We start from the raw sequence: 27,591 nt of genomic DNA, 5'->3' as shown, positions 1-27,591 counted from the left end.
ACAAAGTGGAGGAGAAGCCTCCAGGAAGGCGCCGAACACCTTGAGTCTCTTTGCCGGGAGCAAGTGGAAGCCAAGCGCAAGGAGCGCACGTCAACCCAAGCACCCCACCCACCATCTGCCCCACCTGTGACAGAGACTGTAGGTCCCGCATTGGACTCATCAGTCACCTGAGAACTCCTTTTTAGTGTGGAAGCAAGTCATCCTTGGTTCTGAGGGACTGCCTAAGAAGAAGAGGAGAATAACTCTGTCTCTCTCTTCACAGATGCTGCCTGACCTGCTGAGTTTCTCCAGCATTTTCTGTTTTTATTTCCTCCAGGTTCCTCCCTGGTCATCAGCTCCAGCATGGTGCTCACTGCCTCACAGACCATTCAGCCCCTCGAGCCTGTTCTGCCATTCAATCAGATCCTGGCTGATCTGCCTCTTGACTCCATCCACCAGCCCTGGCTCCATTATCCTTTTGCACACTTGGACAGCAAAAATAATTTTAAATCTTGTATATTTAAAATTATTAATTGAGCTCGTGTAGCGTAGAAATTTACGGCATGGAAGGAGGCCGAAAAAGAGCTACCCAGCCTAATCCCACTTTCCAGCTGTTGGTCTGTAGCCCAGTAGGTTACGGCTCTTCAAGGACATATCCAAGTACTTTTTTAAATGTGATGAGGATCTCTGCCTCTACCACCCTTTCAGGCAATGAGTTCCAGACCCCCACCACCTTCTGTGAAAAAAGTTCTCGACTCCGCTCTAATCCTTCTACTAATTACTTTAAATCTATGCCCCAATTATTGATGTCTCTGCTAAGGGAAATAGGTCCTTCCTATCCACTCTATCTAGGCCCCTCATAACTTTATATACCTCAATTAAATCTCCCCTCAGCCTCCTCTGCTCCAAAGAAAACAACCCCAGCTTATCTAATCTTTCCTCATAGCTAAAATTCTCCAGTCCTGGCAACATCCTCGTAAACCTCCTCTGTACCCTCGCTAGTGCAATCACATCTTTCCTGTAATGTGGTGATCAGAATTGCATGCAGTATTCTAGCTGTGGCTTAACTATTGTTCTATACAGTTCAAGCATAACCTCCCTGCTCTTATATTCTATGCCTCGGCTAATAAAGGCAAGTATCCTGTATGTGTTCTTAACAACCTTATTTAGCCTGTCCTGCCATCTTCAGGGATCTGTGAACATGCACTCCAAGGCCCCTCTGATCCTCTTCTCCATATCCTACCATTTATTGTGTATTCCCTTGTCTTGTTAGCCCTTCCCAAATGTTTCACCTTGCACTTCTCTGGATTGAATTCCATTTGCCACTTTTCTGGCCAGCTGACCAGTCCATCTACTGCATTCAGTCCCCTTGTCCTGGATTCCCCCACCAGCAGAAAAACTTTTCTCTACCCAATCAATTCCTTTCAAAATCCTTAAACGGCTCAGGTTTATGGTCCCTGGTACAATGCATGCTAACTCCTTAAGGTTGCAAGCTTTGGTTTAGTGGTAGCACTCTCGCTTCACCTCATGGGTCATGCCCCACTCGAGACTTGAGCATATAATCTGCTGCTGGTCTGAGCTTGTGTTCAAATTAAAAAGCAGAACCACAAGGGTAATAATCTCTGGATTACTACCTGAGCCACAAGCAAATTTGGCTAGGGTAAATAAAATCAGAGAGTTAAATGCGTGGCTCAAAGACTGGTGTGGGAGAAATAGGTTTTGCTTCTTGGGACACTGGCACCAGTACTGGGACAGGAGAGAGCTGTTCCATTGGGACGGACTTCACTTGGCCAGTGCTGGGACTAGAGTCCTGGCGAATCGAATAACTAGGGCTGTAGAGAGGGCTTTAAACTAATTAGTGGGGGAGAGGTTTCAAGAGAGCGAAAAATAAAAATGTCAGCAGAGAAGGCAATAGAGCAAGGTAGCAGTGGGGGAATTAAAAACCAGAGCGTGTCAGGAAGGGACAGAATATATAAAGGTAAAGTAATAAAGGGGGTAAAAGCAGGAATAAATTGTCACAAAACATATTTAAAAGTTCTTTATCTGAATGCACGCAGCATTCGTAACAAAATAGACGAGTTGACGGTACAAATAATTACACATGGGTATGATCTGGTGGCCATTACAGAAACATGGCTGCAAGGTGACCATGACTGGGAACTAAACATCCGGGGGTATTTGACAATTAGGAAGGAAAGGGAGGTGGGGTGGCTATGTTAATAAAGGATGGAATCACTGCAATAGTGAGAAATTATATTGGGTCAAAGGACCAGGATAGTGAAACAGTTTGGGTGGAGATAAGGAATAATAAGGGGGAAAAAGTCACTAGTGGGCATAGTCTATAGGCCTCCTAACAGTTGCAACTCTATTGGTCGGAGTATAAATCAGGAAATAGTTGGGGCTTGTAATAAGGGAACAGCTATAATCATGGGGGATTTTAACTTTCATATTGACTGGACAAATCAAATTGGGCAGGGCAGCCTTGAGGAAGAGTTCATAGAGTGCATTAGGGACGTGTTCCTTGAGCAGTATGTAACTGAACCAACCAGGGGGCAGGCAATCTTAGATCTGGTCCTGTGTACTGAGACAGGATTAATAAAAAAATGTCCTAGTAAAGGATCCCCTTGGAATGAGTGACCATAACATGGTTGAATTCCAAATTCAGTTGGAGGGTGAGAGAGTTGGATCTCAAACCAGCGTACTAAGCTTAAATAAAGGAGATTATGAAGGTATGCGAGCAGAGTTGACTAAAGTGGACTGGGAAAATAGATTAAGGTGTAAGACAGTACATGAGCAGTGGTGTACATTCAAGGAGATATTTCACAACTTTCAAGAAAAATATATTCCACTGAGGAAAAAGGGGCGTAAAAGAAAAGACAGCCATCCGTGGCTAAGTAAAGTAATAAAGGATAGTATCCAACTGAAAACAAGGGCATATAAAGTAGCCAAATCTAGTAGGAGGATAGAAGATTGGGAAGCATTTAAAAGTCAGCAAAGAATAACTAAAAGATTAATTAAGAAAGGGAAGATAGATTATGAAAGTAAACTAGCAAAAAATATAAAAACAGATAGCAAGAGTTTCTACAGTTATATAAAAAGAAAAAGGGTGGCTAAAGTGAATGTTAGTCCCTTAGAGGACGAGACCGGGAAATTAGTGGTGGGGAACATGGAGATGGCAAAAACACTGAACAAATATTTTGTATCAGTCTTTACAGTAGAGGACACTAAAAATATCCCAACACTGGACAAACAGGGGGCTATGGGGGGGGAGGAGCTAAACACGATTAAAATCACTAAGGAGGTGGTACTCAGTAAGATATTCAATTCAATTCAATTCAATTTTATTTGTCATATATGCAGCAGACGTGTGTACTGCACAATGAAATGTTGATTTTTACGATGGGACTTAAGGCGGATAAATCCCCTGGACCTGATGGCTTACATCCTAGGGTCTTGAGAGAAGTAGCGGTAGGGATTGCGGATGCATTGGTGGTAATTTTCCAAAACTCCCTGGATTCAGGAAAGGTCCCAGCAGATTGGAAAACTGCTAATGTAACGCCTTTATTTAAAAAGGCTGGAAACTATAGACCAGTTAGCCTAACATCTGTGGTTGGTAAAATGTTGGAGTCCATTATTAAGGAAGCAGTAACAGGACATTTGGATAAGCATAATTTAATCGGACAGAGTCAGCATGGTTTTATGAAGGGGAAGTCATGTTTGACAAATTTGCTCGAATTCTTTGAGGACGTAACAAACAGGGTGGATAAAGGGGAACCAGTGGATGTGGTGTATTTGGACTTCCAAAAGGCATTTGACAAGGTGCCACACAAGATTATTGCACAAGATTAAAAAATCACGGGATTGGGGGTAATATACTGGCATGGGTGGAGGATTGGCTATCTAACAGAAAACAGAGAGTTGGGATAAATGGTTCATTCTCGGGTTGGCAATCAGTAACTAGTGGTGTTCCGCAGGGGTCAGTGCTGGGACCCCAACTCTTTACAATCTATATTAACGATTTGGAGGAAGGGACCAAGTGCAACATATCCAAGTTTGCCGACGATACAAAGATGGGAGGGAAAGCAGTGAGTGAGGAGGACATAAAAAACCTGCTAAAGGACATAGACAGGCTAAGTGAGTGGGCAGAGATTTGGCAGATGGAATATAATGTTGGAAAGTGTGAGGTTATGCACTTTGGCAGAAAAAATCAAAGAGCAAGTTATTATCTAAATGGAGAGAAACTGCAAAGTGCTACAGTACAAAGGGATCTGGGGGTCCTGGTGCATGAAACACAAAGTTAGTATGCAGGTACAGCAGGTGATCAGGAAGGCCAATGGAATCTTGGCTTTTATTGCAAGGGGGATGGAGTATAAAAGCAGGGAAGTCTTGCTTCAGTTATACAGGGTACTGGTGAGGCCACACCTGGAATACTGCGTACAGTTTTGGTTTCCATATTTAAGAAAAGATATACTCGCTCTCGAGGCAATTCAGAGAAGGTTCACTCGGTTGATTCCGGAGATGAGGGGGTTGACTTATGAGGAAAGGTTGAGTAGGTTGGGCCTCTACTCATTGGAATTCAGAAGAATGAGAGGCGATCTTATCGAAACATATAAGATTGTGAGGGGGCTTGATCGGGTGGATGCGGGGAGGATGTTTCCACTGATGGGTGAGACTAGAACTAGGGGGCATAATCTTAGAACAAGGGGCTGCCCTTTCAAAACTGAGATGAGGAGAAACTTCTTCACTCAGAGGGTAGTAAATCTATGGAATTTGCTACCTCAGAGAGCTGTGGAAGCTGCAACATTAAATAAATTTAAAATGGAGATAGACAGTTTCCTAGCTGATAAGGGAATTAGGGGTTACGGGGAGAGGGCAGGGAAGTGGACGTGAGTCTAGGTTCAGATCAGCCATGATCCTATTGAATAGCGGAGCAGGCCCGAGGGGCCGTATGGCCTACTCCTGCTCCTACTTCTTATGTTCTTATGTACACCAAGGAGAAAGGTCCCAGGCACAATCCTCAGTCTGTGCTGAGTTAGCTGTGGCTCAGTGGGCAGCACTCTCGCCTCTGAGTCCGAAGGTTCTGGGTTCAAACTCCACCCCAGAGTCTTGAACACATAATCCAGCTCTGCACTCCCATTGCAGTACTGAGGGAGCGCTGCGTTGTTAGAGGTGACGCCTTACCGGTGAGATGTTAAACCGAGGCTCCATCTGTCCCCTCGGGTGGATGTAGAAAATCGCACAGTATTATTAAAAGAGCAGGGGAGTTCTCCCTGGTGTTCTGTCCGCCATTGATCTCTCAACCAATGTCTAAAAATAGATGATCTGGTCATTAACATATTGCTGTTTGTGGGATCTTGCTGTGTGCAAATTGGCTGCCGTGTTTCCTACATTACAACAGAGACTACATTTCAAAAGTACTTTATTGGCTGTAAAGTGCTGTAGGACATCCTAAGGTCCGAAAGACGCTATAGAAATGCCAACTCTCTTTGCTCTCCTGTCCAATCCCATTAAAGTGCACTTCCATTGTTCACTTTCAATGCAATAAAAGGTATTTTTTTAATGAACTTCATCCACATTAGTTTCTTAGCTGGCCTCGCCAAGTCTAAACTATTACTAAACTATCCTGAACTTGCTCATATTTCTGGGTTCCCCACAACCACACTGGGTAAATGTACTGCATGATCTGGTCCTGGAGTTTAATATTTGGTCGGTGCTGAGTCCCTGAAATATCCCCAGCCAGGCCCGCCTATTTGGCATTCTCGCAAGTCTCCAAGAATTACCCGCTCATAACCACCATCACTGGGTGACTCCTGACAGGTTGTGAAGGTGTCTCGGCTCATGAATAAAAAAATGCCCCATTCAGGGAATCTTAACCTCAGGAATACATCGTATTTACAGCACACAAACAAGCCATTGGGCCCAACAGGTCTGTGCTGGTGTTCATGCTCCACACGAGCCTCCTCCACCATGCTTCATCTCACTCTATCAATATATCCTTCTAAGTCACCAACCTTAGGAGAAGATGGAGAAAAATGAAGAGAAGGAAATACAGGTAGTGTAGATTGGGAACTGGTTTGACGATATGGGATATTTAAACAGCACTTAACAGCATTTCCAGCCACACACACACTGGTGTGCTAGGTAGATAATGGTACAAGCTTATCTATGCAGTTATGAGAGTCACTCACTCAGTGTACAAGAACTGCAGAGAGTAGGCAATGAGAACATAAGAAATAGGAGCAGGAGTAGGCCATTCGGCCTTTCAAGCCTGCCCAGTCATTCAATAAGATCATGGCCGATTTACCTCAACTCCACTTTCCTGCACCATCCCCATATCCCTTGGTTCCCTTAATATTCAAAAATCTATCGATCTCTGTCTTGAGTATACTCAACGATTGAGCCTCCACAGCCCTCACATCCCTTTGAGTGAAGCAATTTCTCCTCACCACCACAACTACATGCTGTGTGCAGTTACCCGTGACCCCCTGCTCCCCCGCACTCCTGTTGTCACGGAGATGCTGGCTTCACCAATGCCTTCATCGACCTCCAAACAGGAAGAGCAAAGTGTCCCAGTCCCAGATATTGTTGGTAAAACGAGAGTACTGTTCTATCAGACACTAAAGGCTGGTACAGGTCTTTCCTGTCCTGTGTAACTATCCTTTGTTCCTTATAGGTACAGGAGTAGGCCATTTGGCCCCTCGAGCCTGTTCCGCCATTCCATTAGATCATGCCTGGTCTGTATTGTACTCCATTTACCCGCCTTTGATCCATACCCCTTGATGCCCTTACCCAACATAAATACTTTGTTTTGTATATTTGTTATTTGCTGAGTGTTCCATTTCCTTTTAGGTGGCCATATTTTCACAGGGTCAAACGATATAGCTGGATGAGGAAGGCCATTTGGCCCCTCCATCCAGAGACTCTAGTCCTCCTGTTACTTTTTGGGATTTCTAATTATTTCTCCACAGAAGGATTTTGGTTTGATTGATATGAAAATGCGGCTATTAAGTTAAATTTAGCACTTGAGCGGTTAAATTCACTGACCAGGAGTATATTAGATCCAGACAAACCAGTGTGTTAAATGGGGCCTCGCATACCATTTCGCCATTTAGATAATGGAAGTCGTTTAGACCTTGAGCTGTGTGTGTAGGATGGGACATAGGAAGCACAGTAGTTTTCAGCAGTGCTATCTCGCCAAGACAGAAGCAGCGATCGAGTATGACTGAGCATTTATACAAGGACAGGCGGGACTGACTGCGATCGTGCTGGGACCCCGCCCATGCGACTTGTAGAAATTCTCAGTATCCCATAAATTGATGTGTGGCTTAAGACACTCGTAATGAGTGTGTTAGCAATCGTGTGGGACTCCTCCATCCCTTGAATGGAGGCACTAAATTAATTGGGTAAAACAAGCAACTGAGGAAATTCATTCGATTCCATTAACACGTTTGTTATTAATGTTGCATGATGTGATCCTGTTGATGCGGTAGTCTAGTGGTTAAGGTACAGTTCTAGCAAACCCAAGAGGCTGAGAGTTCAAGTCCCACCCTGGCAAATTGGAAAATTGAATTCAACAAACCTGGTCATTTATAAGCTGTCGGGCTGTCTTTTTAAAAAAAAACCAACTAGTTAACCCTTTCCTCCCCTCACTGAATCATGCTGCTCACCGACTGATGCTTCCAAAACATGGCTGCAGGCGGAAGGGGAAAAACACCATTTCTCAATGTTGTTCTGAAATGGTTTTTATGGAGTAGCTAAAACGAGTGGGAGAGAACTTTACAATCGGCATAGATTAGCCATGATCTCATTGAAGGGGTGAATGGCCTCCTCCTACATAAGAATGTAAGAAATAGGAGCAGGAGTCGGCCATTCGGCCCCTCGAGCCTGCTCCGCCATTCAATAAGATCATGGCTGATCATCTACCTCATCTCCACTTTCCTGCACTATCCCCATATCCCTTGATTCCCTTAATATCCAAAAATCTAGCGATCTCTGTCTTGAATATACTCAACGACTGAGCCTCCACAGCCCTCTGGGGTAGAGAATTCCAAAGATTCACCACCCTCTGAGTGAAGAAATTTCTCCTCATCTCAGTCCTAAATGGCCGACCCCTTATTCTGAGACTGTGACCCCTGGTTCTAGACTCCCCAGCCAGGGGAAACATCCTCCCTGCATCTACCCTGTCGAGCCCTGTAAGAATTTTGTATGTTTCAATGAGATCACCTCTCATTCTTCTAAACTCGAGAGAATATAGGCCTAGTCTACTCAATCTCTCCTCATAGGACAATCCCCCCATCCCAGGAACCAGTCTGGTGAACCTTCGTTGCACTCCCTCTATGGCAATTCTATTCTTCCTTTGGTAAGGAGACCAAACTGTACACAATACTCCAGGTGTGGTCTCACCAGGGCCCTATATAATTGCAGTAAGATGTCTTTACTCTTATACTCAAATCCTCTTGTAATAAAGGCCAACATACCATTTGCTTTCCTAATTGCTTGCTGTACCTGCATGTTAACTTTCAGTGATTCGTGTACAAGGACACCCAGGTCCCTCTGAACACCAACATTTCCCAATCTCTCTCCATTTAAAAAATACTCTGCTTTTCTATTTTTCCTACCAAAGTGGATAGCTTCACATTTCTCCACATTCTATTCCATTTGCTATGTTCTTGCCCACTCACTGAGTCTGTCTATATCCCCTTGAAGCCTCTTTGCATCCTCCTCACAACTTACATTCCCACCCAGCTTTGTATCATCAGCAAACTTGGATATATTACATTTGGTCCCCTCATCCAAATCATTAATGTAGATTGTGAATAGCTGAGGCCCAAGCACTGACCCTTGCGGTACCCCACTAGTTACAGCCTGCCAACCCGAAAATGGCCCGTTTATCCCCACTCTCTGTTTTCTGTTTGTTAACCAACCCTCAATCCATGCTAGTATATTACCCCCAATCCCATGTGCCCTAATTTTGTTTAATAGCCTTTTGTGTGGCACCTTATCGAATGCCTTCAGAAAAGCTGATTTATGAGGGGCTGCAAATAGAACTTGGGAAACAAAAATGGGCAACAATATTGGCAAACCGATGTAGAACAGCAATGGGAAACATTTAAAACGGCATTCGACAGATTGCAGGAAAAATATATTCCGCTAAAAGAAAAGAACTAAACACTAATGAGACTCCATGGATGAATAAAGCCATAAGGGAACAATTGAGGGTAATGAAAGAGGCATACATTAAGTACACAGACAGCAGGGGAGTGCATGATAAGAGAGAATACAAAGAGAGTAGGAGAGAAGTCAAACAAACAATTGGGAAGGCAAAGAGGAACTATGAAATTAAATTATCAAGGTACATAAAACAAAATAGTAAAATATTTTACAGGCACATCAATAAAAAAGAAAAGGAAGGTTGGGATGGGAATAGGGCCATTAAGGGATGGTCAGGACAATACCACAGGTAACAGTAGAGAAATGGCAGAAATGTTAAATAATTATCTTGCTTTGGTATTTACCAGGGAGAAAGAACAGGTGGACATGACATTGGATGATGAGATAAGTGCATTTAAAATGAAAAAGGGGGATATATTAAATAAACTCAGAGGATAAAAGCCCTGGTCCGGATGGATTGCATCCACGCATTTTAAAAGAAGAGATAGGAGAGGCATTACTACACATATTTAATAATTCGTTAGAAAAAGATAAAGTGCCAGAGGACTGGCGGATAGCTAACGTAATACCGATATTTAAGAAGGGGGATAGAACATGTCCAGGGAATTATAGACCAGTCAGCTTAATTTCGGTGGTAGGAAAAATAATGGAATCCCTACTAAAGGAGAAAATAGAAGAACATCTAGAAACCAAAAATATAATAGGGAATAGTCAACATGGATTTCAAAAGGGAAAGTCTTGCTTGACCAACCTCATTGAACTTTTTGAGGAGGTAACAGAGAGTAGACAAGGGTAATGCAGTAGATTTAATTTATCTAGATTTTCAAAAGCCCTTCGATAAGGTACCACATAATAGACTGATGAACAAGGTCAGAGAATGCGGAGTCAGGAGACAAGTAGCAGAATGGATTGCTGGCTGGCTTCAGGACAGAAAGCAGAGAGTGGGAGTAAAGGGTAGCTATTCACAGTGGCAGAAGGTGGGCAGTGGTGTTCCACAAGGATCAGCGCTGGGACCACTGCTGTTCACAATTTACATTAACGATTTAGACTTGGGAATCAAAAACACAATTTCTAAATTTGTGGATGACACCAAATTGGGGGGATAGTCAATACTGAGGAGGACTGCAACAAATTACAGGAGGACATTAATAAACTTGCAGAATGGACATATAATTGGCAAATGAAGTTCAACACAGATAAATGTGAGGTATTACATTTTGGTAGGAAGAATAGGGAGATCACTTATCACTTGGAGGGTGCGAGTCTAGGTGGGGTAGAGGAACAAAGGGATCTAGGAGTGCAAATACACAAATCACTAAAAGTTGTGACGCAGGTTAGCAAGGCCATAAAAAGACTCAAAGCACTGGAGCGGTACCACCAACGCTGCCTCCGCAAGATCCTGCAAATCCATTGGCAGGATAGGCGCACCAACATCAGTGTTCTGACTCAGGCCAACATCCCCAACATCGAAGCTTTGACCACGCTTGATCAGCTCCGATGGACGGGTCACATTGTCCGCATGCCCGATACGAGACTCCCAAAACAAGCGCTCTACTCGGAGCTCCGGCACGGCAAGAGAGCCCCAGGTGGGCAGAGGAAATGCTTCAAGGACACCCTCAAAGCCTCCTTGAAAAAGTGTAACATCCCCACTGACACCTGGGAATCCCTGGCCCAAGACCGCACAAAGTGGAGGAGAAGCATCCGGGAAGGCGCCGAACACCTCGAGTCTCTTCGCCGGGAGCAAGCGGAAGCCAAGCGCAGGCAGCGCAAGGAGCGCACGTCAACCCAAGCACCCCACCCACCCGCCCCTTCAACCACCGTCTGCCCCACCTGTGACAGAGACTGTAGGTCCCGCATTGGACTCATCAGTCACCTGAGAACTCATTTTTAATGTGGAAGCAAGTCATCCTCGGTTCCGAGGGACTGCCTAAGAAGAAGAAGAAGGAGAAGAGAAAAAAAGCAAACCAAGCACTAGGGTTTATTTCTGGAGGGATAGAATTGAAAAATAGGGAAGTTATACTAAACCTGTATCGAACCTTGGTTAGACCACACTTGGAGTACTGCGTACAGTTCTGGTCGCCATATTATAAAAAGGATATAGGGGTACTGGAGAGGGTGCAGAGAAGATTTACAAGGATGATACCAGAAATGCAAGGGTATACCTATTAGAAAAGGATGAACAGGCTGGGTCTCTTTTCTCTTGAAAAAAGAAGGCTGAGGGGTGACCTAATAGAGGTCTTAAAAATTATGAAAGGTTTTGATAGAGTGGATACAGAGAGAGTGTTTCCACTTGTGGGGAAGAGCATAGGCCATCAATATAAGATAGTCATCAAGAAATCAAATAGGGAATTCAGGAGAAACTTCTTTACCCAGAGAGTGGTGAGAATGTGGAACTCGCTACCACAGGGAGTGGTTGAAGTGAATAGTATCGATGCATTTAAGGGGAGGCTGGACAAACATGAGGGAGAAGGGAATCGAGGGTTATGCTGATAGATTTAGATGAGGAAAGACGGGGGGGAGGCTCGAGTGGAGCATAAACACCGGCATGGAGTGGTTGGGCTGAATGGCCTGTTTCTGTGCTGTATATCCTATGTAATTTAAAAGTGGACACCCTGGGTGGGTGGAATGCTTGAATTTAACCAGCTAAAACACGCAGCTTACTGGTAAGTAGGTGGGTCTGTTGCTGTCTGGAGGGGTGGAGGGAGATGGGATGACATTTCGTACCTTGAGCACAAAGATCCCAGGCTCCATTGCCAGTCTGTGCTGAGTTAGTCGTGGCTCAGTGGGTAGCACTCTCAGCTCGGAGTCAGAAGGTTGTGGGTTCAAGTCCCACTCCAGAGACTTGAGCACAAAAATCCAGGCTGACGCTCCCAGTGCAGTACTGAGGGAGTGCTGCACTGTTAGAAGTGCCGCCTTTCAGCTGAGACGTTAAACCGAGGCCCCCTCTCCTCTCATGGCACTATTTTGAAGAAGAGCAGGGGAGTTCTCCCCGGTGTCCTGGGGTCAATATTTATCCCTTAATCAACATCACTAAATCAGATGCTCCGTTGATTTATCACATTGCTGTTTGTGGGAGCTTGCTGTGCACAAATTGTCGCAATACCTACATTACAACAGTGACTACACTTCAAAAATACTTAATTGGCTGTGAAGCACTTTGGGATGTCCCATGTCCGTCCATCCATCCCACCCGCTTTTTGGGGCACTACAATCACCCCTATTGCCTATGGGAAAGAGCCAGGGTTCCTGCTGCTAATTCGTCCACAGGTGTGTATGCACAGCAGGTGAGGACAGAATTGAGCTCCCTGTGGCTGAATACGCCACTGATACTAGGCTCCCACAATGGGACTAATTAGATAGCTCTTTCATAGAGCCGGCACAGGCCTAATGGGCTGAATGACTTCCTTCTGTGCTGTATGATTCTATCAAATATATCCAATTGGATAAGATACAAGGCAGCTCCCAGTGTCTGTAGAACTGTACCTCTGTATCAGGAGGGGGCGAAAGTTGGAAGGGTGGGATTTTCTTTTACAACTAAAATATATGTACTCAAGACCTGGGATAACAAACCGTTGATTGGTTTATCTTGAAGGGACGTGTGGCAGTGGGTTAAAGAAATCCAGCTCCTTCATCATCATCTCCTGCGGAACAAGGTGCGAGAGGGACAGTCAGATGTGAAGAGCCGCAGGTGGATGAAGACACTGGAGAGTGGAATGGAAAAAGATGCAGGTGTGTACCCAGCATAGGCTAGCCAGAGAGTTTGTCCTCATCCTGGGTATACCTGGAAGCTTAAACAGCCATTAGACCCAAGGAAGTGCCTTTATGTTGGATTTCGGCCTTACCTACTCTCCTCCCAATATCCTTCAATCCACAGCAAAGGCTACAGGTCCTGACAACATCCTGTGCCCCAGAACTAGCAGTGCCTCTAGCCAAGCTGTTCCAGTACAGCTACAATACAGGCATCTACCCGACAATGTGGAAAACTGCCCAGGTATGCCCTGTCCACAAAAAGCAGGACAAATCCAATCCGACCAATTACAGCCCCATCAATACACCAGAGCGATGGGCTTTAATGGGAGAGTTAATGTACTAGAGGGATTGGCTTTAATGGGAGAGTTAATGTACTAGAGGGATTGGCTTTAATGGGAGAGTTAATGTACTAGAGGGATGGCTTCGATGGGAGAGTTGAATGTTAGTGGGAGGGATGGGCTTCTTTGGAAGTTAGGGTTGTAGTGTATGTACCCGTCTACCTTTAAGGAAATTATTGTATGTAACCGTTCACCTTTAAGGGAACTACTTTAAGTGTGGCACTACTTGTTTGGCTTCTGTATACGGTAATACCGACAGTGACCACACCAGTATATAAGGGTTGTGACAGGATTACTAGGGCAGATTCGCCCTGACCTTCGAATAGTAAAGACCTGTCTGTTTGTTACTTCTGAAGTCTGTGTCGTTATTAACTGTACAACTCACAGACTTTACAGTGGCGACGAGTCCGATCGTACCCTGCGGCAAGACTACCAAAGCAACGAAGAGCGTCGAAGAGAGGCAACCGCCCTCGTCGTGCTGCTGGAAGAAAACATGAGGCTGCAGCAACAGAAAGGAAGCAGACTAGCAACAAAAGTTTTCATCAACAACAGGCACTGACTACCCTTTTACCACGGTGCGGAGTGAGCCGATCAGCAGGAAACAAGGCGACCGCGGAGACTGTGAGTAGGGGAAGGGGTAGAGAATATCCGGAGGATAAGGGCTGTGCACTCGACCACAGTCGAGGGGGAACGGAGCCGGTCAGAAAGTCGGGTCCAACGGCGTCGTGAGACAGTCGGACCGCGATCGGCAGGGAAAGCCGGGCAGCGACCGCAGCCACGAAGCGCTGAGACTGGGAGTAGGCGCGGGAAGAGAAACCCGACCGCAGCCAGGGGAGGGAAACACCGGTCTGCGAGAGGGCGGGGAGGCGAACAAGAGCCGAGCAAGGGGAGAGAGACTGCGCGAGAGCCAGTCCAGCGGCTGAGCTGTTCTCCACCAACGGGGTACCCAGAGCCGGTAGAACCGAACGTGCGGGAGAGGGAGAGACAGAGCCGAGCGAGGGGAGAGAGACTGCGCGAGAGCCAGTCCAACGGCTGAACTGTCCTCCGTTAACGGGGTGTACCCAGCGCCGGGAGAGCCGTGCGGGCGGGAGGAAAAGACAGAGCCGAGTAAGGGGAGCTGGGCGAGAGCCAGCCCAGCGGCTGAACCTGTCCGCTGTGGGGAAAGCGTACCCCTTCCACCAGGAAGAAACGCGGGAAGCCGCCATTAGGCGGAGAAGACGACAGAAGCGGGAAACCGCCATTGAAGTGGGCGGGGAGAGAAGGAAAGAGCGGGAAACCGCCATTTTCGCGGGAAAAGCCGCCATTTTAGAAAAAAATAAATAATACATAAGAACTTAAAGAAATACTTGTGTTGTACCCAAGGAAAGGAAGATGCCTAAGAGTGGGGACATCAACGATTTTAACTCCGAGATAGAAGACTGGCCCACGTACGTGGAACGTATTGAGATACATTGTAAGGCTAACAAAATAGCTAAGGAGGAAAAAGCTGTAACCTTACTTAACATGATGGGTGCGAAAACATTCGGGTTGTTAAAACATCTTCTCTCTCCAGCTAAACCGGCGGATCAGACTTTCGATGATATTGTAGCAGTACTGAAGGATCACTTGAACCCCACACCGTTGAAGCTGGCTGAACGATTCAGATTCTATGCAAGAACGCAGAAGAAAGACGAAAGCAACGCGGAATACTTGGTCGAACTGCGGAGGCTAGCGAAACACTGCCAGTTCGGAGGGAACCTGACAGAGGCACTGCGAGACAAGTTCGTATGTGGATTGTCCAAAGAAGGGACGCAAAAACGACTACTGGAAGAGAACGACCTCACACTTGACAGGGCTGTCCTTATAGTCGCATCACACGAAGCCGCAGCGAAAGGAACGGCGGTAATGCAGCGGAAGGCGGTGGCACTAGGGGTGGACCACATCACCTCGAGGACAACAATATGCTATCGTTGTGGGAAGACAACACACGACCAGAAGCAATGCTGGGGAAAAAACCAAGAATGCAGGAAATGTGGCAAGATCGGGCACATAGCTAAAGTGTGCCGGTCAGGAACGACGGACAACAATAAGGAGTCCGCACAAAAATGGTACAGGAAGGTACAAGAGGTGACTAGGAAGAGTCTGAAGGAACAGAAGTCGGACTCACACTCCAAATACAAAGGACTGGACAGTCTAAGAATTCACAACGTGAGCAACGAAGCTGACCGACAAACTATTTGGATAACGCTACAGATTGAAAAGGCCCAAGTAAAAATGGAAGTAGACACCGGATCGGCGTTGACGGTCATGAATAAGCATGACTATAAAAAGTTTTTCAAGCATATTCCACTACGGAATACGGAACTAGTACTACAGACATACACGGGGCACAAAGTATTCCCCATCGGAAAGATAGAAGTTAAGGTGAGATACAAGGATAAAGATCACCACCGGTTGGATCTGTATGTGTTGCCTGAAGGAGGTCCACCACTTCTGGGACGGGAGTGGATCCGAAAAATAAAGATGGACTGGCATGCACTAAACACCATGACGGTGGAGTCCGAAAAAGAGGATGTCAAACCTGAACGGTTGTCCAGAATATTAGACGAAGCTCAAGAGGTATTCCAGCAAGGACTGGGAACGCTGAGAGGTATTAAAGCAAAGGTTAAGATTGCAGAACATGCAAGCCCAAAGTTTTTTAAGGCCAGATCGGTACCGTACGCAATACGACCAGCAGTGGAGGCAGAACTAGAAGAACTTGAACGATCAGGGGTTCTGTCGAAAGTAGACTGGAGTGAGTGGGCCACGCCCATTGTTCCCGTCATGAAATCCTCACCAAGTAATAAGCCAGGGGGACTGGGGAAGGTCCGTATCTGCGGAGATTTCAAGATCACAGTGAATCCGGTACTTCACACGGTACAATACCCGCTTCCGAGGATTGAAGATATTTTTGCTTCGTTGGCTGGAGGGAAGCACTTCACGAAGATAGACCTGGCTCAGGCATATTTACAGATGGAAGTTGAGGAAGAGTCACGCCAATACCTCACCATCAACACTCACAGAGGCTTGTACCGCTATAATAGACTGGTCTTTGGGGTAGCTTCGGCGCCAGCAATTTGGCAGAGGGCCATGGAACAGGTGTTACAAGGAATTCCAAGCACGCAGTGCTACTTAGATGATATTCTAATCACGGGAAAAGATGAGGAAGAACACCTCACGAATTTGAAACTGGTACTCACCAGGTTGAAGGAGTATGGCCTTCGGGTTAATCGCAAGAAGTGTGAGTTCTTCCAAAAACGGATCTCATACTGCAGTCATGTCATTGACCAAGAGGGACTACATAAGTCACCTGAAAAGATAGAAGCGGTCGTGAAGGCCCCCGCTCCAGGAAACGTGTCACAGTTAAGATCATTCTTGGGGTTGATTAATTACTATCACAAGTTTCTGCCAAATTTATCCACGGTGCTGCATCCGCTGAATGAGCTGTTGCGAAAAGAAACACCATGGAGGTGGAGTGAAGAATGCAAAAAGGCTTTTCGCAGAAGCAAGGAGTTGATTACCTCTGAAGAAGTGTTGGCTCACTTCAACCCAGCATTACCCCTTCGGCTGGCTTGTGATGCTTCCCCGTACGGAATTGGGGCAGTACTTTCGCACAGGCTACCAAATGGCTCGGAAAGGCCAGTGGCATTTGCGTCCCGATCATTGACACCCACGGAGCGAAATTACGCCCAGATAGACAGGGAGGCCCTCAGTCTTGTGTGGGGCGTGAAGAAATTCAACCATTACCTGCAATGTAAGAGGTTCACATTGCTGACAGACCACCAGCCGTTGGTGTCCATATTCAACCCAAACAAGGCCGTTTCCACCATGACAGCACAAAGGTTACAAAGATGGTCAGTTTTACTTGGGGCACACCAATATGACATTGAGTACAAAAGGTCCAAACAGCATGGAAATGCTGATGGGTTATCACGCTTGCCATTGCCGATGGTAGAAGAAGCGAGTACAGTGGACCCAGTAGAGTTGTTCCACTCATCCATAGTGGAGTGTCTGCCGATAACAAACTCAATGATCGAGAACGAGACAAGGAATGACCCGACTCTTTCACGAGTCTATGATTTAACGGTGGAGGGATGGCCAGCACAGAGCGAACCAACACTGCAAGCATTCTCACAGAGGAAAGAACAACTGTCAGTGTGTCGAGGAACCCTGATGTGTGGGTCTAGAGTGGTGATTCCGCCCAAACTCCAAAAGAAAGTACTCAAGGAGCTGCACAAAGGACATCTGGGTGGAGTAAAGATGAAGAATCTAGCAAGAGCGTTTGTGTGGTGGCCAGGCATCGATGGGGACATAGAGGAGATCACGAAGAATTGCCTAGGATGTCAGAGGGTTCAGAACGCGCCACCACAGGCTCCTCTGCATCCATGGGAGTGGCCCTCATCTCCTTGGCAAAGAGTACACATCGACTTTGCTGGTCCATTTATGGACTCGATGTTCCTAATAGCGGTAGATGCCCACTCCAAGTGGCCGGAAGTAATTAAGATGACCACCACCACGACGGAAAAAACCATCACAGTGTTAAGAACTATGTTTGCTCGGAATGGCCTGCCAGAGCAGATCTGTTCTGATAATGGACTGTAATTTGTGTCCGAGGAATTTAAGAAATTCTTAAAGAGCAATGGGGTTAAGCATTACACGTCAGCCCCATACCATCCCGCCTCCAATGGATTGGCTGAAAGGTTTGTCCAGACCTTCAAGAAGGCCGTAAAGGCCATGAGTAATGAAGACATAAGTCTACAGCATAAGGTGGATAGCTTTTTGTTGGCATACCGAAATGCAACACATGCGGTCACAAATCAAACTCCCGCAATGATGTTTTGTAATAGACGCCTAAGATGCCGGCTGGATTTGCTCAAACCAAACGTCAGAAGGAGAAACGGTGTAAACGGCCAGATAATCTAACCTCAGTTATAGGCACACTCATCCCTGATTCAAGATAGAAGTAGTAAGTGTTTATAAATGTATTGGATGCTGCAGGGCAGCCAGCACAGAATTGTTAATGGCAGGTGATGTTTCACAAATGTAATGTTTGTTTAAAGAAGTGACTGATTGGATTGATGGCAGTCGATGGATTTATAGAAGGCATTGGATAAGATGCCTCACAAGAGGCTTGTTCGATTCACACGCCTAGTGTAAGAGGAAATGTAGCAGCTCAGATAGAAAGCTGATTGACGGACAGGAATCAGAATTAGGGTAAATGAGTGCGGCTTGGGTTGGAAGTGGAGTATCCCGGGGTCAGTTGCTGGTATATATCGATGATTTGGACTTCTGTATAGGAGATACAATCACAATTTGCTGATGGCACTATAGTAGGAGTTTTGTCAAACAGTGAGGAGGATTGTAAAAGACTTCAGGAAGAGAGAGACGGGCTCAGTTTAATGTGGAGCAGTATGAGGTGATACATGTTGGGAGAAGAAACAAGGAAAGGAGTTTGCACTCAACAGAAAGACTCTGGAGGATGTGGATGAACAGAGAGGTGTTCAAATACACAATTCCCTGAAAGTGAGAGTGCAGGTAGACTAATCCATGGAAAAGGGCAACAATGTTCAGGGCTTTATAAATGGGGGCATTGAGTGCAAGAGTAAAGAATCAATCACATTCTAGCTGGGCTACAGTTAGAGTGCTGTGTGCGGTTTTGGGTGCCCTATTATCAGACAATCATACAACACAGAAGGGGGCCATTCGGCCCATCGTGCCTGTGCCGGCTCTTTGAACGAGCTCTCCAATTAATCCCACTCCCCCTGCTCTTTCCCCACAGCCCTGCAAATCTTTCCTTTTTAAATATATGTCCAATTCCCTTTTGAACGTTACTGTTGAATCTGCTTCCACCACCCTTTCAGGCAGCGCATTCCAGATCACAACAACTTGCTGCGTAAAAAAAAAAAACTGTCCTCCTCTTCCCCACCCCCTCTGGCTTTTATGGCAATTAATTTCAATCTGTGTCCTCTGGTTACCAACCCTCCCACCAGTGGAAACAGTTTCTCCCTATCTACTCTGTCAAAACACCTCAGAATTTTGAACGCCTCTATTAAATCTCCCTTCAACCTTCTGTGCTCTAAGGAGAACAACCCCAAGCCCAGCTTCTCCAGTCTCTCTGCTAGAAAGGACAGTGAAGCCATAGAGAGCGAGGCAGTGGGATTAGCTTTGGATTCCTCGAGCAAACAGCTAGCACTGGCACGATGGGCAGAATGGCCTCTCTGTGCTGTAAACGTCTTTGGTTGGATGATAGGAGAAGGATGGGCTTCAACGCGAGAGTCAGAGTACTAGATGGGCAATGGGCCAAATGGCCTTTATACAGTCGGGAGTGAATTATTCTTGCGCACACTTTCCTGTTCGTCACTTTACATAGTGCACTGAGGGGCTCTAATGGCAGACATGTGTTAGTGCAGCACTTGCCTGCAAGTCTGCAGCTGACAAAAGTTAAGTATGGAAATGCACAGCAGGCTAGTCACCACCTGAAAAGAGAACAGCTGGGTCGATGTTACAGGTGGAACCCTTTGCCTCAACGACAGTTTCTGCACAGTGTCTGTGAAGCACTCTGACATGTTTGAAGTGATGCTTCAGCTGTGCAGAGCTCTGGTCAGAACCCATCTGGAGTTGTGTGTTCAGCTCTGGGCACCGCTCCTCAGGAAGGATATACAGTATTGGCCTTGGTGGGGGTGCAGCGCAGATTCACCAGAATGATACCAGGGCTAACGGGGTTAAATTATGAGGACAGGTTACATAGACCTGACTTGTATTCCCATGAGTTTAGAAGATTGAGGGGTGATCTGATCGAGGTGTTTAAAATGTCAAAAGGACTCGATGAGGTAGGTGGAGAGGCACTATTTCCTCTGGTGGGGGAATCGTGAACGGGAGGGCACAATCTTCAAATTAGAGCCAGGCCGTTCAGGGGTAATGTCAGGAAGCACCTGTTCACACAAAGGCTAGTGGAAACCTGGAACTCCCCCAATAGGCTGAATGCTGGGGGTCATTTGGGGCTTTCATAGCTGAGATCAATAGATTTTTGTTGGGTAGGGATATCAAGCGATATGGAGCAAAGGCGAATAAATGGGCTTGAGGTACAGATCAGCTGTGACCTATTTGAATGGCAGAACAGGCTCAAGGGGCAGAATGACCTACTCCTGTTCCTATGTTTCTTTGAAACTGGACAGGGCTCCATGTAACTTCCGCTTTTTAGATGGCGTGTATTTCCAGCATTCTGTGCTTTTAAATCAAATGTCCAGCTTTTGCAGTTTTTTAAATCTCTAGCAGGAAAATTCATTTGCTAGCATCACATAAGTTGATGAGGTTCCCCATCGCAATCTGGTTAAAAGTGATGTGGCATGACAGCTTGGGAACTGGTGAGATGGGCTTCAATGGGAGAGTTGGGGTACAGGAGGGATGGTCTTCAATGGGAGAGTTGGGGTACAGGAGGGAAGGGCTTCAGTGGGAGAGTTGGGGTACAGGAGGGATGGGCTTCAATGGGAGAGTTGGGGTACAGGAGGGATGGGCTTCAATGGGAGAGTTGGGGTACAGGAGGGATGGGCTTCAGTGGGAGAGTTGGGGTACAGGAGGGATGGACTTCAATAGGAGAGTTGGGGTACAGGAGGGATGGGGTTCAGTGGGAGAGTTGGGGTACAGGAGGGATGGGCTTCAATGGGAGAGTTGGGGTACAGGAGGGATGGGCTTCAATGGGAGAGTTGAGGTACAGGAGGGATGGGCTTCAATTGGAGAGTTGGGGTACAGGAGGGATGGGCTTCAATGGGAGAGTTGGGGTACAGGAGGGATGGGCTTCAATGGGAGAGTTGGGGTACAGGAGGGATGGGCTTCAATGGGAGAGTTGGGATACAGGAGGGATAGGCTTCAATGGGAGAGTTGGGGTACAGGAGGGATGGGCTTCAATGGGAGAGTTGGGGTACAGGAGGGATGGGCTTCAATGAGAGGAAATATCAGTAGTCACTACATTTTGAATTAGATAGAAATTACGACACGGAAACAGGCCATTTGGTCCAACCAGTCCATGTTGGTGTTTATCCTTCACACAAGCAGTAGTCCTAATTCCCTGTCCGCAAGGAATAGAGGGACTTGGAGTGCATGTCCGCAGATCCCTGAAGGCAGCAGGACAGGTAGATAAGGTGGTTAAGAAGGCATACGGGATACTTTCCTTTATTAGCCGAGGCGTAGAATATAAGAGCAGGGAGGTTATGCTTGAACTGTATAAAACACTAGTTAGGCCTCAGCTAGAATACTGCGTGCAGTTCTGGTCACCACATTACAGGAAGGATGTGATTGCACTAGAGAGGGTAGAGAGGAGATTTACGAGGATGTTGCCAGGACTGGGGAATTTTAGCTATGAGGAAAGATTGGATAGGCTGGGGTTGTTTTCTTTGGCACAGAGGAGGCTGAGGGGAGATTTAATTGAGGCGTATAAAATTATAAGGGGCTAAGATAGAGTGGATAGGGAGCTCCTATTTCCCTTAGCAGAGGGGTCAACAACATGGAGGCATAGAGTTAAAGTAATTGATAGAAGGATTGGAGGGGAGTTGAGAGAATTTTTTCACCCAGAGGGCGGTGGGGATCTGGAACTCCCTGCCTGAAAGGGTGGTAGAGGCAAAAACTCTCCTCACATTTAAAAAGTGCTTGAAGTGCCGTAACCTGCAGGGCTACAGACCAAGAGCTGGAAAGTGGGATTAGGCTGGAGAGCTCTTTTTCGACCAGCACAGACACGATGGGCCGAATGGCCTTCTGTGCCATAAATCTCTTCAACCACCAGTCTAACCCGATGTTGACATGATCTCTGCTTCAATCATTAACTCCGGCCTTGCATTCCACAGCCTCAAATCCCTGTGTATGTAAAAAAAAAAAGTAGTTTCTCCTGTTCTGTCTTAAATCGCTTAAATCTTCTATCTATGATGAGAGAAAGGTTTCTCGTCATCTGACAAATCTCAGTGTGTAGATTTTAAGGTGGAGTACGTTGTGGTGGTTCATGATTGGTTGGTTTCGACGCTGGACCCCTGCGCACATTTTCATTTTGGTTGCACAACCATATTTGTCTCTTTAAGAGGGAGGAGAGTGTTGATGAGCAGGTACCCGGTCGCAGCAGGGAGATGGCATCAACGGTTAAAGTTAGTGTCTGGAGAGAAGCAGCAACAGAATTCATCAGGACAATGCAACTTCCAGAGTGTGTGTCTGTGTGTGTGTCTGTGTATATCTTGTGTCTGTGTGCGTGTGTCTCTCTGTCTGTGTGTGTGTCTCTGTCCATATGTGTGTGTGTGTGTGTGTCTGTCCGTATGAGTGTCTCTCTGTGTTTGTGCAGGACCCAGTGCAGACTCTCTGTTAATGAGTTTGATTCTAACTGTTATTTCTGTGCTGTTTTTTTCCAGCCTGTGCTGTACACGTACTTCAGGAGTTCCTGCTCATGGAGGGTGCGAATTGGTGAGAATCTGACAACAGGCTGTGTTTGGAAATCCCAGGATTGTGTGTGTGTGTCGGGCTTTTGCAGAAAGTAAACTTGTGTAGATGATTGATCCGATCCTGCATCAATTGCAGCGATCATTAAAATTTGGAAAACTTTATAAAAAAAATTTAAAAAAACTTCTCAGCTCGCTGTATGATCGACCTTGATTTTAATCAACTCGATGAGGGAGGGGAGGGGGTGGAAGTGAAACTTCTCAAACTTGTTTGCATTGAGAGAGTTTCTAAAACTTTTCTTTCCTGTCTCTGTCCACTCAGCTCTTGCTTTCAAAGGAGTCGAGTATGAGCAGGTCGCTGTCAATCTGGTTAAAGATGGAGGGCAGCAGGTACAGTTCCAGCCTTTCACCTCGTCTGTCATGTACCAGTTGTGTTTCTGTGCCATTGCAGTTACTCCCCACTCCCATCCCACCTAGAATTTAGCTCCTTTCTCTGTAACTGGCAGGTTTTATAATGTAAAACATTTTAAAACAAAGCAACGCATGGTTTTTAGAAAATGCTGAATATATACAAGGCCCAGTGATAATACAGCCATGTTATAATTTAATTTTTTTGACATTATAAAGGATGCTACAAGGTCAATTAACTGCACAAACTCCCTTAACCCCCAAAACTGTGTGAAACACAGACTTCTTCTCTTCCCCCCCCCCCCGGTCTAGAAAGACAGACTTACATTTTTATAGCGCCTTTCACAACCTCAGGACGTCCCAAAGTGCTTTACAGCCAATGAAGTTACTGTTGTAATGTAGGAAACGCGGTAGCCAAATTTCACACAGCAAGATCCCACAAACAGCAATGTGATAATGACCGGATAATCTGTTTTAGTGAGGTTGGTTGAGGGATTAATATTGTCCCAGGACACCGGGGAGAACTCCCCTGCTCTTCTTCGAAATAGTGCCGCAGGATATTTTATGTCCACCCGAGAGGGCAGACGGGGCCTCGGTTTAATGTCTCATCCGAAAGACGGCACCTCTGACATTGCAGCACTCCCTTAGTACTGTCCCTCAGACAATGCAGCGCGCTCCCTCAGTACTGCCCCTCCGATGGTGCAGCACTCCCGCAGTACTGCCCCTCCGACAGTGCAGCACTCCCGCAGTACTGCCCCTCCGACAGTGCAGCGCTCCCTCAGTACTGCCCCTCCGACAGTGCAGTGCTCCCTCAGTACTGCCCCTCCGACAGTGCAGCACTCCCGCAGTACTGACCCTCCAACAGTGCAGCACTCCCTCAGTACTGCCCCTCCGACAGTGCAGCACTCCCTCAGTACTGCCCCTCCGACAGTGCAGCGCTCCCTCAGTACTGCCCCTCCGACAGTGCAGCGCTCCCTCAGTACTGCCCCTCCGACAGTGCAGCGCTCCCTCAGTACTGCCCCTCCGACAGTGCAGCGCTCCCTCAGTACTGCCCCTCCGACAGTGCAGCGCTCCCTCAGTACTGCCCCTCCGACAGTGCAGCACTCCCTCAGTACTGCCCCTCCGACAGTGCAGTGCTCCCTCAGTACTGCCCCTCCGACAGTGCAGCACTCCCTCAGTACTGCCCCTCCGACAGTGCAGTGCTCCCTCAGTACTGCACTTGAGTCTACCTTAGAGGGGAGGGTCTGTCTGATTGAGAGAGACTGCCATCTACCTTAGGGGGATGGGGTGGTGGGGTATATCTGAGAGTGGGAGAGACTACCCTCTGTACACAGCTAACATCTGCAGCCAACACCTAACTCTATCGTGTGGGATTAGGAGTGTATCGGCACCATTACACTGTCTTAGATAATCGTGGCTAAATTCCATTTTAATCAGTGTTTTCTCTCTGCAGCATGTTGATGTGTTCAAGGCCCTTAATCCCATGAAGCAGGTCCCAGCGCTCTCTATCGATGGGATCACCCTCTCCCAGTCGGTAAATGTTATTTGGTTTTGTTCTTGGGGGGGGGGGGGGGGGGGGGCGGGCGGCGAGGCTAGAGAAGAGATGACCTTCTGTTACTGATTAAAGCTTTTCAGCTGTTTACTGGGGACAGGATTTCAAGGCCTGTTATCTGTCTGTGTAAATGTTTAACTTGAAATCTGAGCTGCCTTGTACCCACCAAAAATGGTGAATCCAAATTAAAGCAATCACTGGCAGCACACAACTGATCGAAGATTGGACCTCGCACCTCTCTCGAACACCTCAGTGCCTCACGTACAATGAACTGCAGTGAATTTTTATTATGTAGACAAATGTTAACAGCCATTCTGCGCACAGCAAGACCCCACAAACAGCAACGAGATAAATCATGTTAGAATCATAGAATCTTACAGCACAGAAGGAGGCCATTCGGCCCATCATTCCTGTGCTGGCTCTTTGAAAGAGCTGTTCAATTAGACCCACTCCCCTGCCCTTTCCCCATTTCCCTGCAATTTTTTCCCCTTCAAGTATTTATCCAATTCCCTTTTGAAAGTTACTATTGAATCTGCTTCCACCGCCCTTTCAGGCAGCGCATTCCAGATCACAACAACTCGTGTAAAAAAAAAAATGTCTCCTTTCCTCCCCTCTGGTTCTTTTGCCAATTATCTTAAATCTGTGTCCTCGGGTTACTGACCCTCCTGCCAGTGGAAAGTTTCTCCTTATTTACTCTATCAAAACCCTTCATGATTTTGAACACCTCTAACAAATCTCCTCTCAACCTTCTCTGCTCTAAGGAGAACAATCCCAGCTTCTCCAGTCTATCCACGTAACTGAAGTTCCTCATCCCTGGTACCATTCCAGTAAATCTCCTCTGCACCCTCTCCAAGGCCTTGACATCCTTCCTAAAATATGGTGCCCAGAATTGGATACAATCCTTTTTTTATTCACGGGATGTGGGTGTCGCTGGCAAGGCCAGCATTTATTGCCCATCCCTAGTTGCCCTTGAGAAGGTGATGGTGAGCCGCCTTCTTAAACCGCCGCAGTCCGTGTGGTGAATGTTTTCTTAGTGGTTTAATACAACTGAGTGTCTCGCTCGGCCATTTCAGAGGGCAGTTAAGAGTCAACCAATTTGCTGTGGGTCTGGAGTCACATATAGGTCAGACCGGGTAAGGACGGCAGATTTCCTTCCCTAAAGGACATCAGTGAACCAGATGGGTTTTTACGACAATCCAGTAGTTTCTCGGTCACCATTACTGATGCTAGCTTTTTATTCCAGATTTATTTAATTAACTGAATTTAAATTCCCCAGCTGCCGTGGTGGGATTTGGACTCGCATCCCCGGATCATTAGTCCAGGCCTCGGGATTACTAGTCCAGTAAAGTAACCACTATGCTACCGTTCCCAGATGAACTCCAGCTGTTAAAACAGTTTTTTCACTTGAGGGAGGAATGTTGGCCAAGACACTGGGTGAGCTCCCTGTTCTTCTTTGAATAGGGCAATGGAACCATTAACTTCCATTGGTACACACAACAGGCAGACCGGGTCTTGGTTTAATGTCTCATCTGAAGCTCGGTCCTCCGACGGTGCGGCGCTCCCTCAGTACTGCCCCTCCGACGGTGCGGCGCTCCCTCAGTACTGCCCCTCCGACAGTGCGGCGCTCCCTCAGTACTGCCACTCGACGGTGCGGCACTCCCTCAGTACTGCCCCTCCGACAGTGCAGCGCTCCCTCAGTACTGCCCCTCCGACGGTGCGGCGCTCCCTCAGTACTGCCCCTCCGACGGTGCGGCGCTCCCTCAGTACTGCCCCTCCGACGGTGCGGCGCTCCCTCAGTACTGCCACTCCGACGGTGCGGCGCTCCCTCAGTACTGCCCCTCCGACGGTGCGGCGCCCCCTCAGTACTGCCCCTCCGACGGTGCGGCGCTCCCTCAGTACTGCCCCTCCGACGGTGCGGCGCTCCCTCAGTACTGCCCCTCCGACAGTGCGGCACCCCCTCAGTACTACCCCTCCGACAGTGCAGCACTCCCTCAGTACTGACCCTCCGACAGTGCGGCGCTGCCTCAGTACTGCCCCTCCGACAGTGCGGCTCTCCCTCAGTACTGCCCCTCCGACAGTGCGGCGCTCCCTCAGTACTGCCCCTCCGACAGTGCGGCGCTCCCTCAGTACTGCCCCCCCCGACAGTGCAGCGCTCCCTCAGTACTGCCCCTCCGACAGTGCGGCGCTCCCTCAGTACTGCCCCTTCGACAGTGCGGCACTCCCTCAGCACTGCCCCTCCGACAGTGCAGCGCTTCGACAGTGCAGCGCTCCCTCAGCACTGCCCCTCCGACGGTGCGGCGCTTGCTCAGTACTGCCCCTCCGACGGTGCGGCGCTCGCTCAGTACTGCACTGGGAGTGTCAGCCTGGATTTTTGTGCTCAAGTCTCAAGTGGGTGCTTCAGCCACAACCTTCTGACTCAGAGGCGAGAGTGCTACCCACTGAGCCACTGCTGACAGTGTTAGAGATACTGCGACTCGTGCTATCTCCCGGTGTTGTGTTTATTTTCATTGATTTGATGGGTCCCTATTTCTGAAACATAAACATTTACCAATTCATAAAATTAAAATGCATAAAATTGTCCCTAAAGCTCCCCCTGTGAAGTTTAACTCCCGGTGTACACCGAGTGTGTTACTGATTAACTTTCAGTAACACTTAGTCACCAAAAGTTTCTGCGGAAAAATATGATTTCCACAGGTTTACTGGATCACTCAGACATTACTCTTGGCAGCTTGTGACTCTAACCAGCGGGACTGAGAGTCTCCTTTATCAGACTGTGACTCTGACCAGTGGGACTGAGAGTCTCCTTTATCAGACTGTGACTCTAACCAGCGGGACTGAGAGTCTCCTTTATCAGACTGTGACTCTGACCAGTGGGACTGAGAGTCTCCTTTATCAGACTGTGACTCTAACCAGCGGGACTGAGAGTCTCCTTTATCAGACTGTGACTCTGACCAGTGGGACT

General features: G+C 47.2%; 1 protein-coding gene and 1 non-coding gene across 3 annotated transcripts in view; both read left to right on the top strand.

The window, feature by feature from the left end:
- The window catches only part of gstz1 (glutathione S-transferase zeta 1), a 43,175-nt gene that overhangs the window by 515 nt on the left and 15,069 nt on the right, over positions 1-27,591 (top strand). Inside the window, exons 2-5 of one of the 2 annotated variants that reach the window (XM_086002566.1) lie at positions 12,743-12,879; positions 22,643-22,694; positions 22,992-23,059; positions 24,531-24,611. In XM_086002566.1, the coding sequence (XP_085858692.1) occupies positions 12,874-12,879; positions 22,643-22,694; positions 22,992-23,059; positions 24,531-24,611 (207 nt within the window). In that variant the 5' untranslated portion in view covers positions 12,743-12,873. Of the gene's footprint in view, positions 1-12,742; positions 12,880-22,282; positions 22,385-22,642; positions 22,695-22,991; positions 23,060-24,530; positions 24,612-27,591 lie in introns of those variants that run through there. The other variant, XM_086002567.1, reaches the window with a different exon arrangement.
- Positions 6,364-6,614, top strand: LOC147109009 (small Cajal body-specific RNA 13). The gene has a single exon (XR_015080470.1).

This window comes from Somniosus microcephalus, chromosome 12 (genome assembly GCF_052327205.1).
Source record: "Somniosus microcephalus isolate GS21.2 chromosome 12, FLI_Smic_1.0, whole genome shotgun sequence".
NCBI classification, from domain to species: Eukaryota; Metazoa; Chordata; class Chondrichthyes; order Squaliformes; family Somniosidae; genus Somniosus; species Somniosus microcephalus.
Note: the sequence above shows the minus strand (reverse complement) of the source record. Positions and strands in the feature narration are given on the sequence as shown.